At 34.5% G+C, this 14,396-nt stretch overlaps 2 protein-coding genes and 1 long non-coding RNA gene across 4 annotated transcripts in view; 2 read left to right on the top strand and 1 right to left on the bottom strand.

Annotated features, from left to right (window-relative positions):
• Nucleotides 1-14,396, top strand: part of LOC127878320 (uncharacterized) — an 85,944-nt gene that overhangs the window by 52,018 nt on the left and 19,530 nt on the right. The gene's annotated exons all lie outside the window — the stretch shown is intronic.
• On the top strand, nt 7,625-13,086 carry LOC127877973 (uncharacterized). Of its 2 annotated transcripts, none has more exons than XR_008048688.1 (3): nt 7,625-7,741; nt 8,328-8,453; nt 9,860-13,086. It is a non-coding gene; the product is annotated as an uncharacterized LOC127877973 (long non-coding RNA). The 2 variants fall into 2 exon arrangements; XR_008048689.1 differs by lacking the exon at nt 9,860-13,086 and adding an exon at nt 9,398-9,508.
• LOC127877972 (uncharacterized) overlaps nt 13,135-14,396 on the bottom strand; it is a 1,615-nt gene continuing 353 nt past the window's right edge. The window contains exon 2 of the mRNA XM_052424305.1: nt 13,135-14,260. Coding sequence (XP_052280265.1) covers nt 13,795-14,260 — 466 coding nt within the window. The 3' untranslated portion in view covers nt 13,135-13,794. The remainder of the gene's footprint in view (nt 14,261-14,396) is intronic.

The following is a 14,396-nucleotide window of genomic DNA, read 5'->3' as shown; positions in this document are numbered from 1 at the left end:
TTTTGAAAATTGGAAATCAGATGTTCATGTTCTTTTGTTTTGTTATTAAGTTCCACTAATAAATCTTTAGCAATATTTTCATATGTACTTTCTTCTAAACTCATGCGGTCTGAATTTGAAAAAGGAGCACCATCTTTATGACAAGCTACATTGCCACATTGATTATGGGGGCATTCATACTTGCTTGATAAAAATCTGTCTAAATTTTCTTTCCCTTTCACTCTTGTTCTACTCTTATTTAGATGTTTAAATTGTTGGTGCAATCGTTCTAGGTTTTTAATTATTGTTTCCAATGAGTTGGAACTGCTGCATGTTTCTCTGACATATTAAGCTGTTTCAAGATATCCAAACCCTTTCAGTTTTTCAATTATATCACTCTTTTTTAAATATCAATGATTTCTGAAATAATACAAAAATAAAAATTGATACTTACAACAAGAAATTTGATGGAAATCTGGCTTGGTCTGGTCCTCTCCCGATATAAACCAAACAAAACAAAGAACGAAATTCTGAAACCAAACAAACACTAAAATAAAAAATATGAATAAATAAAAACAAATAACCAAGCATAATAATATAGTAATTAAACAATCCTCCTGTTTCAGTATTCCAAACATATATACAATATATTGTTATTGAATAGATCTATTCATTATAGACTGTTAAATGGGCAATTTTAAAAAAAATAAGTATATTGGAAAAATGTCAAAAAATACAAAATATACATTCAATATTATTCATTAACCCTTTCAGTGCGGGAACCGAATTTGGAAGGCCTTTGCAAACTGTTTGGATCCAGATGAGACGCCACAAAACGTGGCGTCTCATCAGGATCCAAACTGTTTGCTATTCTGATAATATTCTTTGAAAAAAATCGAAGAAAATGCTAATTTTAGAAATTCAGCAGACGACATTTTAGCAGACGACAAATTTACCAGCATGCAAAGGGTTTACATGAAACAAACCTTTTTATTTACAAATCAAACAAATATGTGGACATTTTTTTGAACATTTAATTACTTCATTGTTAAAATGAATCAATGTCCACAGAGCTGTCAGACATTTCAGTGACATCGTCGGTGACATCAGAATAAAGGTCAATAGACAAAAGCTGCGAGCTTTCTGAATGAAACTCACAACCAGTTTCTATTGACACATCTTCATGTACCTCACTTACAGAAGATGAGCACCCATAATCATAAGGATCATAATATTGAAATGCCTCCTCCTGATTTTGAGGGATATTTATATAGTCATCATGACCATCACTGGAGACAGATATTGGGTGTCCAGTGACATTTTCCTCAAATGACAACAAATCCATGTCATAATCTAATGACACTTCTGATGGCAAACCAGTGAGGAAACGAAATAATAAACCAATGCTTGCTGAATGGAAAATCAATCTATTTGTGTAAGGGAAATAAGTATACGAAGTAGGAGGGAAATAAGTCAAATCAAAACGATCCAAATCGAACGCATGCCGAAGTAAGCAAAACTGTAAACTATCGGGGCTGACATTCGACCTAGCCATACTTCTATCTTGATGAGCAATAGTTCTGTAATAATTAAACAACAACAGATCACACAATAATTAAAAATCTTTGTAAGTATTAACCAATTACCTTTACGTTCACAATAACCATTAATCGCTTTCTTTTTTTTCAAAACAATCGAAATGTCGAAACTCTATTTTCGTTTTGTAATTGATTGTAAATTCTGTTCCCGGTCTATCTTATAACTTCCGGTATCTAAATTTATGCTTGTTTTGACCTTTCCCTTGGCTTTAAAAATAGCGCGTATTCATTTGCGCTGCAACTTTTGGTCATGTGAACGTATCGGCGGGAAAATACAAACATCAAATTACGAAACACAAAAGATAAATCGTTGCCAGCGCATTTACAAACATTTCAATTATTGATTTTTCTGACACCTGGCAGTCTTAAATGTGCACGAAAAAGCATAAAATGGCAAAAGCAAGCATAATGTACACTGAAAGGTGCGCTGATCTTCTGTTCGTCGAACTGTTGTTGCCGGAAGCCAAATTAACCGCCAAAAATATCGAAAACGAGAAATTTATCACATGACCTGTTATGGTCAAAATGGCGGCCACGAATACGGAAGTAAACGAAAACCGTTGAAACAAACCGCGATTTCGAAATAATATCTTCGCCGATCGTATTAGAACCCATCTGATGATCGATATAAATATGTTCTCTGCATAAAACATTAATATTTGTTTGTAATAACCGATCTATTAGCATGATGCAGATGCAAATTCAACATGATGTTTACAATGGTAGTAGAAGGGGAGGTAAATATCCGGCTATGCATTGTAGTAGCTATCCAGTGTATTGTTAATATTGTATGACGTATACTATGGGATACACAATTAAATGTCTTTATCATAGACCAGTAACATGCAGTAAATAAAATATTGGAAATATAAGAGGTAAAGGCGTTGAAACTTTAGAGGTCTTAAAACACAATACGGATGTTTTATCTGAAGCAGAGTTGTCCTTCGAAACGCACGCAAATATTCCTACCGGTCGAAGCTTGGGTACTTACGTTTAGCTGTTTTGAGTTTAATGGCGATTTGAGAATAACACTGGGCGTAGCTCTAGTTATAGCATGTACTCGGCATTTAAACAGTATGTTCCCTTCTTCTTAATAATCAGTAATAAATTTCCCCATAAAGTTTTCTGCACGCAATCTTATTCTTAGTATCATAACGATAAAGAAATAAACACAATGCGGATAATTAACCCATTTTATAACTGACACTTACACAGACAATGCATACTTGTTTTTTTTTAAGGGAACAAGCTTTGGTAATCAAAATATTAATTTTTTTTCAAGCGCATTTAAGATATTTCTAAACATCGTGATACATGCATTGTGAAGTTATACGTTTATTGTAATAAATATGGAGATAAACTTTCTATTGTTGTTTGAGCCGGCTTTTTACATTTCTTGAATTATGTAATGTGTAATTTAAAATTGAAATAATACCTAAATCACCTTGCGCAAATGTTTGATTTATCTCACCTTTTAAACATGGGCGGCATCGGAAAAAGTATTAATATTATTCACTTATTAATATTTTTTATTTCTAGTCGAGCTCGGATTTTACTCGTGGTAAATTGTGTCAGCATTAACTGAACGTTTTCTGCATGTACACAATATAAACATTTGTTTAAAAAAGAAAACACATTAAGCTAATTTCCTGGAAGCCGAACAACTGTTGAAATAATAAAGTATACAGCAGCGGTGCTTTCGTTTCATGTATGCCACTTTTGAAAGACATACCACATACTTCAAAATACATCTTAATTGTTACCTATGTTTTCCTATGGACGATTTTTTTGTTTTCTTACATGCTTAATGTTCCAACCGCTAAAAGCAAACAAAGAATGCGGACATTATCGCTACTTCAGTGTGTAAACAAACCAATTTTAATTAAAGCATACATTTTGTAAGTTGTTATACCGTTACATTTTCAAATACGATTTTGGCCTGGGGCGAAGCCCCAAGGACATAGTAATGATACACAGTTCTGAGCCTATCCGAATTGCCTGGCTGCCGAAAATCAAATTCCCAAATCTCCGAATAACCACTTTATTCGTGCGCAATAAAAGTAGCTCTTCGCAGATCTCAATAAGCCGCCTTGTAAATACAGAACATCACTATATAACATAACAGTGTATAAAAAGTACAAAAAATATATTTAAGCAAAATTGCTAAGTATTGGCTACGACAGTTTTTATTGTTTACATATTCATGAGAGAATGAGTTCCACACTTGACGGTCCAGGCCGAAAAGATACGAGTGTTTACGGAGACAGAAAGAAGAATTTTGTTCTGAGACAGTTTTTGAAGACCTTATATTTGGTATTTATAAACATATTTTAAAATATTGTTATTTTATTTTGCGCAAACATGACATTCCAGAAAAAAAAGAACCCCCCCCCCCCCCCCACAAATATTCACGATCATTCTCGGAAATATACGAAGTAACCGGATATAGTATTTCCCTGCGCAGATCGAATGCGCAAATCGAGCGCGAAAAGTTCTACACGGTGCCTTTACCACGTGACTTTTTAAGATCTGTGTTGGGAGAGAAAAGCGCGACCCAGTTAATATTTTTAATGATTTTTTTTTAATATTTCACCATTGTTAATAGGATAAAATGGAGAGCCCGCACATTCGTCATAGTTTTCTGTAGGTATCATGATCTTTTTAAACAAATAAGTATTTTTTCAGTAAAGTGCAACCGCGCATTTGTATTATGAAGTCCCCACACTGATCCGACATTTTTCTAACCGTTCAAACGCGCGGTTGCGCTTTACTGAAAAAATACTTATTTGTTTACAATTGGACGACTGCGCAGGAATTCGTATTTTGGAAATGACAACGTTTGGAAAAACATTTTCACGGTGAATTCTTATTCTTGGACTAACGAATCTATGCTGTCGGTTGCTTCAATCGCTAAAGCCGCATGTATACATAGTTTATGATTTTAACAGAGTATTATCAATTGTTGTTTACGCTATTTAAACATGCTTTGTAAAATTGTATTTATATTATTCTTTTTATTGTTTAAATAATAAATAATTACTGATATTTCATAGAAGTATTGTAGTAGTAGTAGTAATAGTAGTAGTAAAAGTAGTAGTAATAGAAGTAGTAGTAGTAGTAGTAGTAGTTGTTGTTGTTGTTGTTGTACATTGATTGATTTGCTTTTATATTATTTTAGTATTGTATTAAACATATTGTCGCAAAGAAACAATATATGTTTGTCCTTCGACAGTTTGCAGATTCTTGGTTTTATCTTATTAATTACTTTGTGTTTGTTGAATGTAACTTAAATTTTTCATTTGCTGATGACGGTAACACTGTTTGTATTTATATGATATATTCAAAACATGTATGATAATACTTCACATTGTTTTCGTTTTAAGGTACCAAAATACTTTATACCCAGCGTTTAATAATTAACATATAAACATAGGCGAAATAAAAACGATACTTTTCGCAAATTACTCTTGTCGTTTCTAAGACAGTTGCTAAAAATGAATCTAGACCACAGACATTTTACACGACAGGATGTCGCTTGTTATCGGATTCATTGCTGTTTTAAATGTTGTCTTATGTAAAAAAAATAATCAGTTCAGTAATCAGTAATAGCATGTGTGCTTCTAGAGTGCATTGTGGTTTATATTGTGGAAAAGAAATGGCAGGCAGCAGTACGTAAGGTTATTTTTTCCAGATCTGTTATGGGCTTGCGCTACTCGTTTTTCTATCGGACAAGCTTAATAGCTGTCGTATTCGCCCGTCTTCCACTTGATTAACCTTAACGGCATTTTGTAGTCATTCATCAGTGCAGTTTAATGCGTGTCTGTCAAACGACCACAACATTATTTTGTTATGAATTTTCTTTCTTTAGACGCGCCATTGTTATATTATTTTACGCATTTGAACATATTTGTGTATTTATTTCTTTTGCAATAAAATATGATCTTAGAATTGCTATTGGTTTAATATGTGCGTTAGAGATTTCCCATGGAATGACAACTATTGTATGGTCAAGTAGTTTTGATAGCACCTCATTACAAAGTTCCGTATGGGTCTTGAATAAATCATTCGTAAACAATCTTTTCAATCCAGACATCCATTGTAGTAAAGCAAATATAGAAAAGATTCATAAAGCTTTCTACAGTGCTACCCAGATTATTTTGTCAAGATGTTTGCTATTGTGCCAGCCCGTATGAATACAGAAAGGTTTGCACTTTTGCTGACTTTCATTCTGCTTTAAGTAGAAATGACAATAACTGCCCAAGATTTAAGGGAGACTTTTCAACTATACTTGTGTCCGACATAACACCATAGTTTTGCATTATTTTGTAATATGTATTGATTCATATAGAAATACGTGATCTGGAAACGATAGAGACATGGTAACTCTAATAAAATCGTAAAACTACTAGTAAATAATGTTTGAACTCTCATTCCAAGAAAAAACAAACACTTAATTGCTGTTTACATAATATCAAAATATTAATTCATCGATTTCAAATGCCTTGTACACCTTTATTTATTCCTTTAACCTTACGGTTTTGCAATATGTGCATGCGACTCCAATCGTGAAACTACTAATATTGATCACTTATAATATGAGGGACGTATTCAGTGTGTGAGTAAAAAACGCAGCATGCACGTTATTCATAAAACCTTAGAATTATAAGAGGTCAAAGCGTGGGCGTTTTAGAGATCTCATGACACAATACGTATTCTTATCCACACTAGATTTTCAATGTGTCCTTTGAAACGCTTGCAAACATATGAATGGTAATAGCGAAAACGAACAAGTTATAACTTTTCGTTCAATAGTGTCACTCTTATGCTTTGCATAGGGTAGGAATGTTTTAAATCAAATGTATCAAATACGGCAATTGAATTTAAATAACACACTTGAGATCTTCACAAGTACGTACACAGGAACGAACTTGAATTGATGAACCTTTTTGAACCAAACAGTGTATGCACTTATTGATAAATTCCCAATGAAAAACGTACCACTGTAACATGCATTCCTACCAGTCGCAGATGACAGGGTGCCCTCATACCATTTTCGCATGCATTCCTACCGGTCGAACCAAAAATGCTCAAAGTTTGCAAACGTTTATGCAAACCACATGTGAAATATGGATGGCATTTGTTAAACACCAAATGCAATTTATTTATTGATAGATTTATTTCTAAGCGAGCTCGGATTTGACTCGTTATGATGTGAAGTATCAGCTATAACTAATTACCTTTGGAATGCATATATATGACCATTTATTTTTTAAATAAAACACCGCCTATTCCCGGTGCGCCAAACATATATTGAAATAAGCAATAGTTCGATGTTCGATGTTCCAATCATCAATAGCAAGGTAGAGTGCGGAGCTTAGTGCTAGTTTAGTGTGTAAACAAATCCATGTTACTTTAAGTAAATATTTCAAAAATATGGTCGATTAATAGATACAGTTTACACTTATCAGGCGGATATGTTACAATGTTAAATCAAAACATCAAAGCGTGTTCAGTGTACAAATCCCTGGTACGTGTTCCAAGCCATATAATCTGTAACATAAAAGTTACTACTACCATTTAGCCACTTCCTCATTTCAGAGTATATGAAACAATCATTTGCGACATTATTACTCCCTAAACCCTGACGAAATCTTAACGACCGGTTATGATTTATTTTTTCATTAGGTATCTGTAATCTAATGGCTGGTCCTTCGTCGTAGAAACGTTCACTGTGTCTCATTCGTAAGGAAATTGTCACCGATCGATTCTACTAAATGTAACAAAGTATGTAGGTGATGTTGTTCAACATAGAACATATGCCAATAACTTCTTCACGACTTTCATCGATCGCTCGAGTTCTGTCCTTCAGATGTACCTCCTGAAAAGCTTAACATGCTCTTATGTGTATTTTAGGCAGTATAAGGCCAACGCCTAATGCATATTTTGTGTAGGCGATGCATGTTTCTATCGCCAAGTTTACCATGATGGGTGGACTTCATTCATCAAATCGGCGTACGCCGGCGCTGGCCGGCTAAGTTCTAGAACCGGCGTACCACTTGTTTCGATCCGATTTTGCGCCGAATAATCAAGCCGGCGTAAGCCGAATTCGCCGCTCTCGATTGACCGGCGAGCGGGAAAGTAAAATGGCCGACAATGGCGCAAATGTAAGTTAAGAAGAGTTTTTTTGGATTAAAATGCATCAATTTATCTACTTTCCAGGGTTAGATGACACTTATCAGAAGCATAAAACGAGGCTTTAACAGCATCTGCATTGTATCACTATTTTGCATTGTTTTTTAATGCTTTTATGTAGTATAGAAAAGAAATATTAATTTGTCCTCATTTTAGTTCGTCCCATCATTGTTCGTCTCAGCTACCAATCGATTCTAATATGTTTATATCCAGGTATAACAATTTACTTAACTCTTTCAGTGCGGGAACCGAATTTTGAAGGCCTTTGCAAACAGTTTGGATCCAGATGAGACGCCACAGAACGTGGCGTCTCATCTGGATCCAAACTGTTTGCTATGCTGATAGTATTCTTTGAAAAAAATCGAAGAAAATGCTAATTTTAGAAATTCAGCAGACGACATTTTAGCAGACGACAAATTTCCCAGCATGCAAAGGGTTATTATGTTTTATTTTTATATGATAAGATCATAACAAATTGGTATTATAATATATCCTTGGAGGTCCACAATAATATAAATATCAAAGTTTATTAATAATAATAGTTTATACAAATTTCAGTTCTAGTGATTTTGGAAGGTGGACCTGATTTCTTTGCCATACAAAAGCACCACAACATAGCATTGAAAGTCTAACTGCACAAGAGAGTTCCAACCGCACAAGGATCTTTGTGGATGGTCAATATAGGTACTAAAAGTCTTCCCATTGCATGTTATTAATAAATACTTATTTAGTATGCATGATAAATAGTTTTAGTGAACCAATATCATAAGGGCAGATAACCCTAAATTTAATTTTGCCAAATAAATGCTCCATTTCCAAAAGCATATACTCACATAGGAAGGTAGTTCTGGCTACCATAACTTTAAATGTCGCTTTTTATGATTTTTGAATGGCGCGACTTTATAGTTATGAAACAACCCCATTAGGAACGTCAACCAGAAATTCCTGAAAAGTTGACAGTTAACAAAGACCGGTCAAAACAGCTTTTAAATGCAGTTATTGGCCCAAATCAACCACTTGATCGGAAAGATTAACATTTTTTACATTTAACTGATATATTCTTTCACAAAATACTATCTTAAACATTTAAAATTTATCTATTCTGCTCTTACATGTTTCTACCTCTACTTGTTACTCCCGAACAATCAATCCTGACTATGATTGGGAGGCGCTGTCAAGAAAACTGTGTTAAGAATAAAATATTAGTGCAGATTAACAGATAAAAGTTCAAAGATAAAAGTGTGCAAGATTAAAAACATAGTAGGGTGGCTACATTGTAACTGTCACCAGCCTATCTTTGAAGATATCTAGATATCGAGAAAAACAGCGATGTGACAGACCTTCTTGAAATGCGAATCTCCCGAGATTTCACTGTCATATGACGTTATTTCTATTTTTAGTAACATACCGTGTGCTCAAGTGTTTTCAAATTCAGAATGACATTTCCCGGTATTTTAACTTATTCTGGCTTGTTTTGTAAACAAATTGTAGTTTAAATACAAACTCAAAGTAAATATTATTTAAAACTACCTGATTCACACTGAAATTAGTCTTATAATCCACCAGACGTAAGTTGTTAATCACAAATAATAGATTTCAGAAAACGAAAGTAATGTTTACAATTTCAGCAAAAAATGTCAAGGTCGATCCGAAAGTATCCAAATGAAAACTCGTCACGTGAAAAAGCGACAATGGCGTCAAATTTGTAAATTTCAGACTGATGTGGGAGTTATTTTAATCTATTGTAAGATGCATTTGAAACATTTGAACCTTAAAATATTCCCCGATGCAGTACTTTATATTCATTTACCAATATATGTAGAAATGTATCCAATAAAATGAACTTTCTTTGATTTATAGCGTGACATAAATATGTTACGACTCGGTTGACTTTCGATACGGGGTTGGCTTCAGCGTACAGGTCTGTCAATACTATATAAACTGTACGCTGAAGTTTCCTTAGCTAATAGGAAGGCAACTTAGTTATAAATGGTTTCCAGTACACTATCAAGCACTGAGTAAATTGGAGTGCACTAACCGCGGACGGCTCTTGTTAAAAATCCTGCTATCATGTTTGTGTTTTATTTCAGAATCTAAATTAGATGTTCAGAGTGCAGGCTAGTATTTCACGAAGACTGTGCTCATTGTGATCTTGAAGATATAATAACAGGGGACGACCCGTGCATTTGTGATGTCTGCGCAAACAGAATATTGAAGCTGTGAACTCACTAATTGGCGTTTTAAAAGACACCCTAAAAAATAATAATTTGTGGTGGCGCAATCACTTCTTGTTTTAAGTTTATTCAGCCTAATGCCATAGGACTTTAAATGTTCTCATGTTATGTTTAACATATTGTTCAACAGTTGATGTTATCACATACCTAATTGAAGAAAGATATTTGACTTGTGATATGACATATTAGCCATGTGAAATGACATCTTAGACATGTGTTATGACATTTTAGCCATGTGTTATGACATCTTAGTCATGTCATAATACATGTCTTATATGTAATATCACATATCTAAGATGTCATATCACATGACTAAGTTATCATATCATATGACTAATATTTCATAACACATGACTACGATGTCAGGTAACATGTCTAAGTTGTCATATCATATGACTACGATGTCAAATCTTCTGTCTAAGATGTCATAACACATGACTTAGTTGTCATATCACATTTCTAAGTAAACATATCATATGACTTAAGATCTCGTATCACATGTGTAATTTGTCATAACACATGACTAAGTTGTCATATAACATGTCTAAGTTATCATATGGCTAAGATGTCATATCACATGTCTAGGATGTCATAACACATGCCTTAGTTGTCATATCACATGTCTAAGTTAGCATATCATATGTCTAAGATGTCATATCACACCTCTAAGTTGTCATAACACATGACTAAGTTGTCATATCACATGTCTAAGTTATCATATGGCTAAGATGTCATATCACATGTCTAGGATGTCATAACACATGACTTAGTTGTCATATCACATGTCTAAGTTAACATATCATATGTCTAAGATGTCATATCACATGTGTAAGTTGTCATAACACATGACTAAGTTGTCATATCACATATCTAAGTTATCATATTTTAATCCACAAAAACTCTTCTTAACTTACATGTGCGCCATTGTCGGCCATTTTACTTTCCTGCTCGCCGGTCAATCGAGAGCGGCGAATTCGGCTTATCATATGACTAAGATGTCATATCACATGTCACGTCATAACACATGACTTAGTTGTCATATCACATGTAATGGTTATCATATCATATGACTAAGATGTCATTTCATATTACTAAGATGTCATAGCACGTCTAAGTAGTCATATCACATATATAAGTTGTCATATCATATGACTAAGATGACATCTTAGTCATATGATATGATTACTTAGTCATGTGTTATGACAGGGTTTTTTCTTTATCTTTTAATATTTTTATTATAACTTAACATTGTCTTCAAATGTTTGATTTTCTTACCTTTGTGATTGTATCAGGGATATGTGCAGCGGCAGTTGAACGTATATTCATCCACAGTTTTAATAACTTGCCATTGTAATTTAGCATTAGAGACTGTTCAGTTAGTAGGAAATGATTTCATGGAACCAGAAATTCTGATAAGGAGGACTCCAGTTTAAAAGTTGTTTCTGTTACAGTTTAGAGGTTTGGGCTGTATTAATGCAAAGTGCCATACGCAGTTGTATTTTGTGCCCACATGTTTCAATTACTGTTTTTATACTTCCACAAACGAAGTTTAGGGGGGTATATAGGAGTGAGCTTGTCTGTCGGTCGGTATTGGTTGTCCGCTCTCTAATTTAAGTAGTTTTCATCCGATCTTCCCCAAGTTTGGTCAGAAGTTTTATCTAGATGATCTTGAGGCCAAGATCGAACATTGGTCTTGCTGGGTCAAAAACTAGGTCACGGGGTCACTAAGTGTGTTTTAATCATCGAGCATGATGTCCGCTCTCTAATTGAAGTAGTTTACTTCCGATCTTCACCAAACTTGGTCAGAAGTTTTATATAGATGATCTCTATGCCAAGTTTGAACATGAGCCATGGGTCACTTAGCGGTAGAATGTTTTACACATTAAGCATGGTGTTCGCTGTCTAATTCAAGTAGTTTTCATCCGATCTTCAACACAATTGGTCAGAAGTTGTATCAAGATGATGTGTAGGTCAAGTTCGAACATGGGCCATGCAAGGTCAAAAACTAGGTCACGGGGTCACTTAGTGCGTTTTAAATATTGAGCATGGTGTTTGCTATGATTTTGTGAAGACACATGCAAAATATTCTGTGTCATTGCCACATGTGGGGGTATTCGTCACGTCTGTGACAAAGCTCTAGTTCTTTTTAGCTCACCTGATTGCTCAGGTGAGCTTTTGTGACCGGGCCTTGTCCGTCCGTTAACATTTATTCGTAAACACTCTAGAGGGCACATTTCTTTGCCGATCTTCATGAAACTTGGTCAGTACATTGGTTTTATTGATTTCTCTGACAAGTTGGAAAATGGCTGAGAGCGGTGTAACACACCTTTTAGCTCACCTGATTGCTCAGGTGAAGTTTTAGGATTGGTCTTTGTCTGCCGTCCGTCCGCTAACATTTGGTTTGTAAACACTCTAGCATTCACACTTCTTAAGCATTCTTTATGAAAGTTGCTGAAAGATATAGGTCAAGTTTTATAATGAGCAAAATCACATAAGTAATGCCATAATTATTGCCCTTAGATTGTGTCCAAATTTTCATTATACTATACAAAATCATTGTAAACACTCTAGAGGTCACAATTTTGTTTCAGATTTTATGAATCATGGTTATTGTTTTTTTCTAAGCGAAGTTTAATGTTTGGTAAGGGAGGGGGGTCAACTCAAAATATAGGTCACCAGGTCAAATCTCACAAAAACACCCCATAAGCCAGAGTTTTGATTCAATAATGATGAAACTTGACCATGGTGTTTGTCTGGACAATATCTAGGTCAAGATTGACATTAGGTAAAGATTGAATGAGCCAACTCGTCTCAGGTGAGCGAACTAGGGCCATCTTGGCTCTCTTGGTTATTTTACTGTGATATATGAGGTACATATTGATACATGTGATATTTTTATTTTACTGTGATATATGAAGAACATATTGATATATGATTTTTATTTTACTGTGATATATGAGGAACAAATTGATAAGTTTTGTCAGACAGGTGTTTCAAACCTGCTGTCACAGGCATGACATAATGATATACGCATTATACTCGTAATATGTTCAATATTTCGGAAATAAACAAGTAAAACCAAATATACATGTTATATGTTTCTTTTTTAATCTGACTATTCGTTTCATGTATGGATAATCAATAGAAATGTAAACAACGCCAGTGTAAATGTTTGAGTCATGAATATTTAAAAGTACTTTTAGTTTCGAATAATCACTTTCTTACACAAGTAGCCTGTTTGTTATATTAATTTTTTTAAGCTGACCTTCCGCATCATTTTGCATAAAAAACTGAGGATCATTACATTGGACTTGACTATTATCCTCATTGTTTAAGATGTCTTCAAAACCATCATGTTCCATAATACAAATGTTATGTAATACACAGGCAGCAACAATTGTCTTGCATATTTCTTCAATATATTTCATATTTACATATTTCAATCTCCTAAAACGCCCTTTCAGCAATTTAAACGCTCTCTCAATGACCTGGCGCTTTGATGACAAGGAAATGTTGTAGCGAACCTGCTATTGTGATAAATGTCCATTATCTCTGTAAGGCGTTAATAACCACTGCTTTAGTGGATATGCACCATCCCCTAATGAATGATATCTACCATTATCACTCTTTTGAAAGCCAGATTCCCAAAGACTTGAATTCCGTAGCACTTTAGCGTCATGTACTTTGCCGGGCCAGCCCACATTAATGTCTGTAAATGTTAAATCATGCACACAAACACCTTGCAGAATGACAGAATGAAACTGTTTCCGGTTAAAATAACAATTAGGGCTTTAATGAGGGGCTGTGATTGGTATGTGACAGCCGTCTATACACCCAAGAACATTTGGAAAACTATAAGCGCCCATATCATCAAATCTTTGGGCAACATCTTGATAACAGTTTGCTTTAGGCCAGGTGACAAGCTTAGTAAAAAGTTTATCGTTTTCAGCAGTAATGACCTGTCTTTTGCATCGAAAAAAACTATGTTCTGTTACACCAAAGTAATCGCTGAGCTCTCTGACAGTTTCTTGTGATACCAGGTACCTAATAGTCATTAAAACTTTCTTCTCAAGTGGAATAGGCTTTCTCCCACCTGGAACAACTCTTTCAGACAATTCTGGACAATCTGACAGTTTTTGACACAAATGTTCAATTAATGCAGGAGTCACTTTAAAAAATTGCTTGAAGGTGTCTGGTAGATACTGCTGGATTGTGACCTCGTAGTACTGTAGCGACTTTGTCCTGTCTTCTCTTTCACTAAAAACGAAATGATAACCCATATGTATGTTACGTAGATATCAACAGATAATCATAGAACATATCGTTGGAGGCACTACATCTGAGTTGGTCCTTATTTCGATTTTCTACATCAGTATATTTTAGTATAATTATA

This window comes from Dreissena polymorpha, chromosome 4 (assembly GCF_020536995.1).
Source record: "Dreissena polymorpha isolate Duluth1 chromosome 4, UMN_Dpol_1.0, whole genome shotgun sequence".
Lineage (NCBI taxonomy): Eukaryota > Metazoa > Mollusca > Bivalvia > Myida > Dreissenidae > Dreissena > Dreissena polymorpha.
This window is presented reverse-complemented; position numbering and strand designations above follow the sequence as displayed.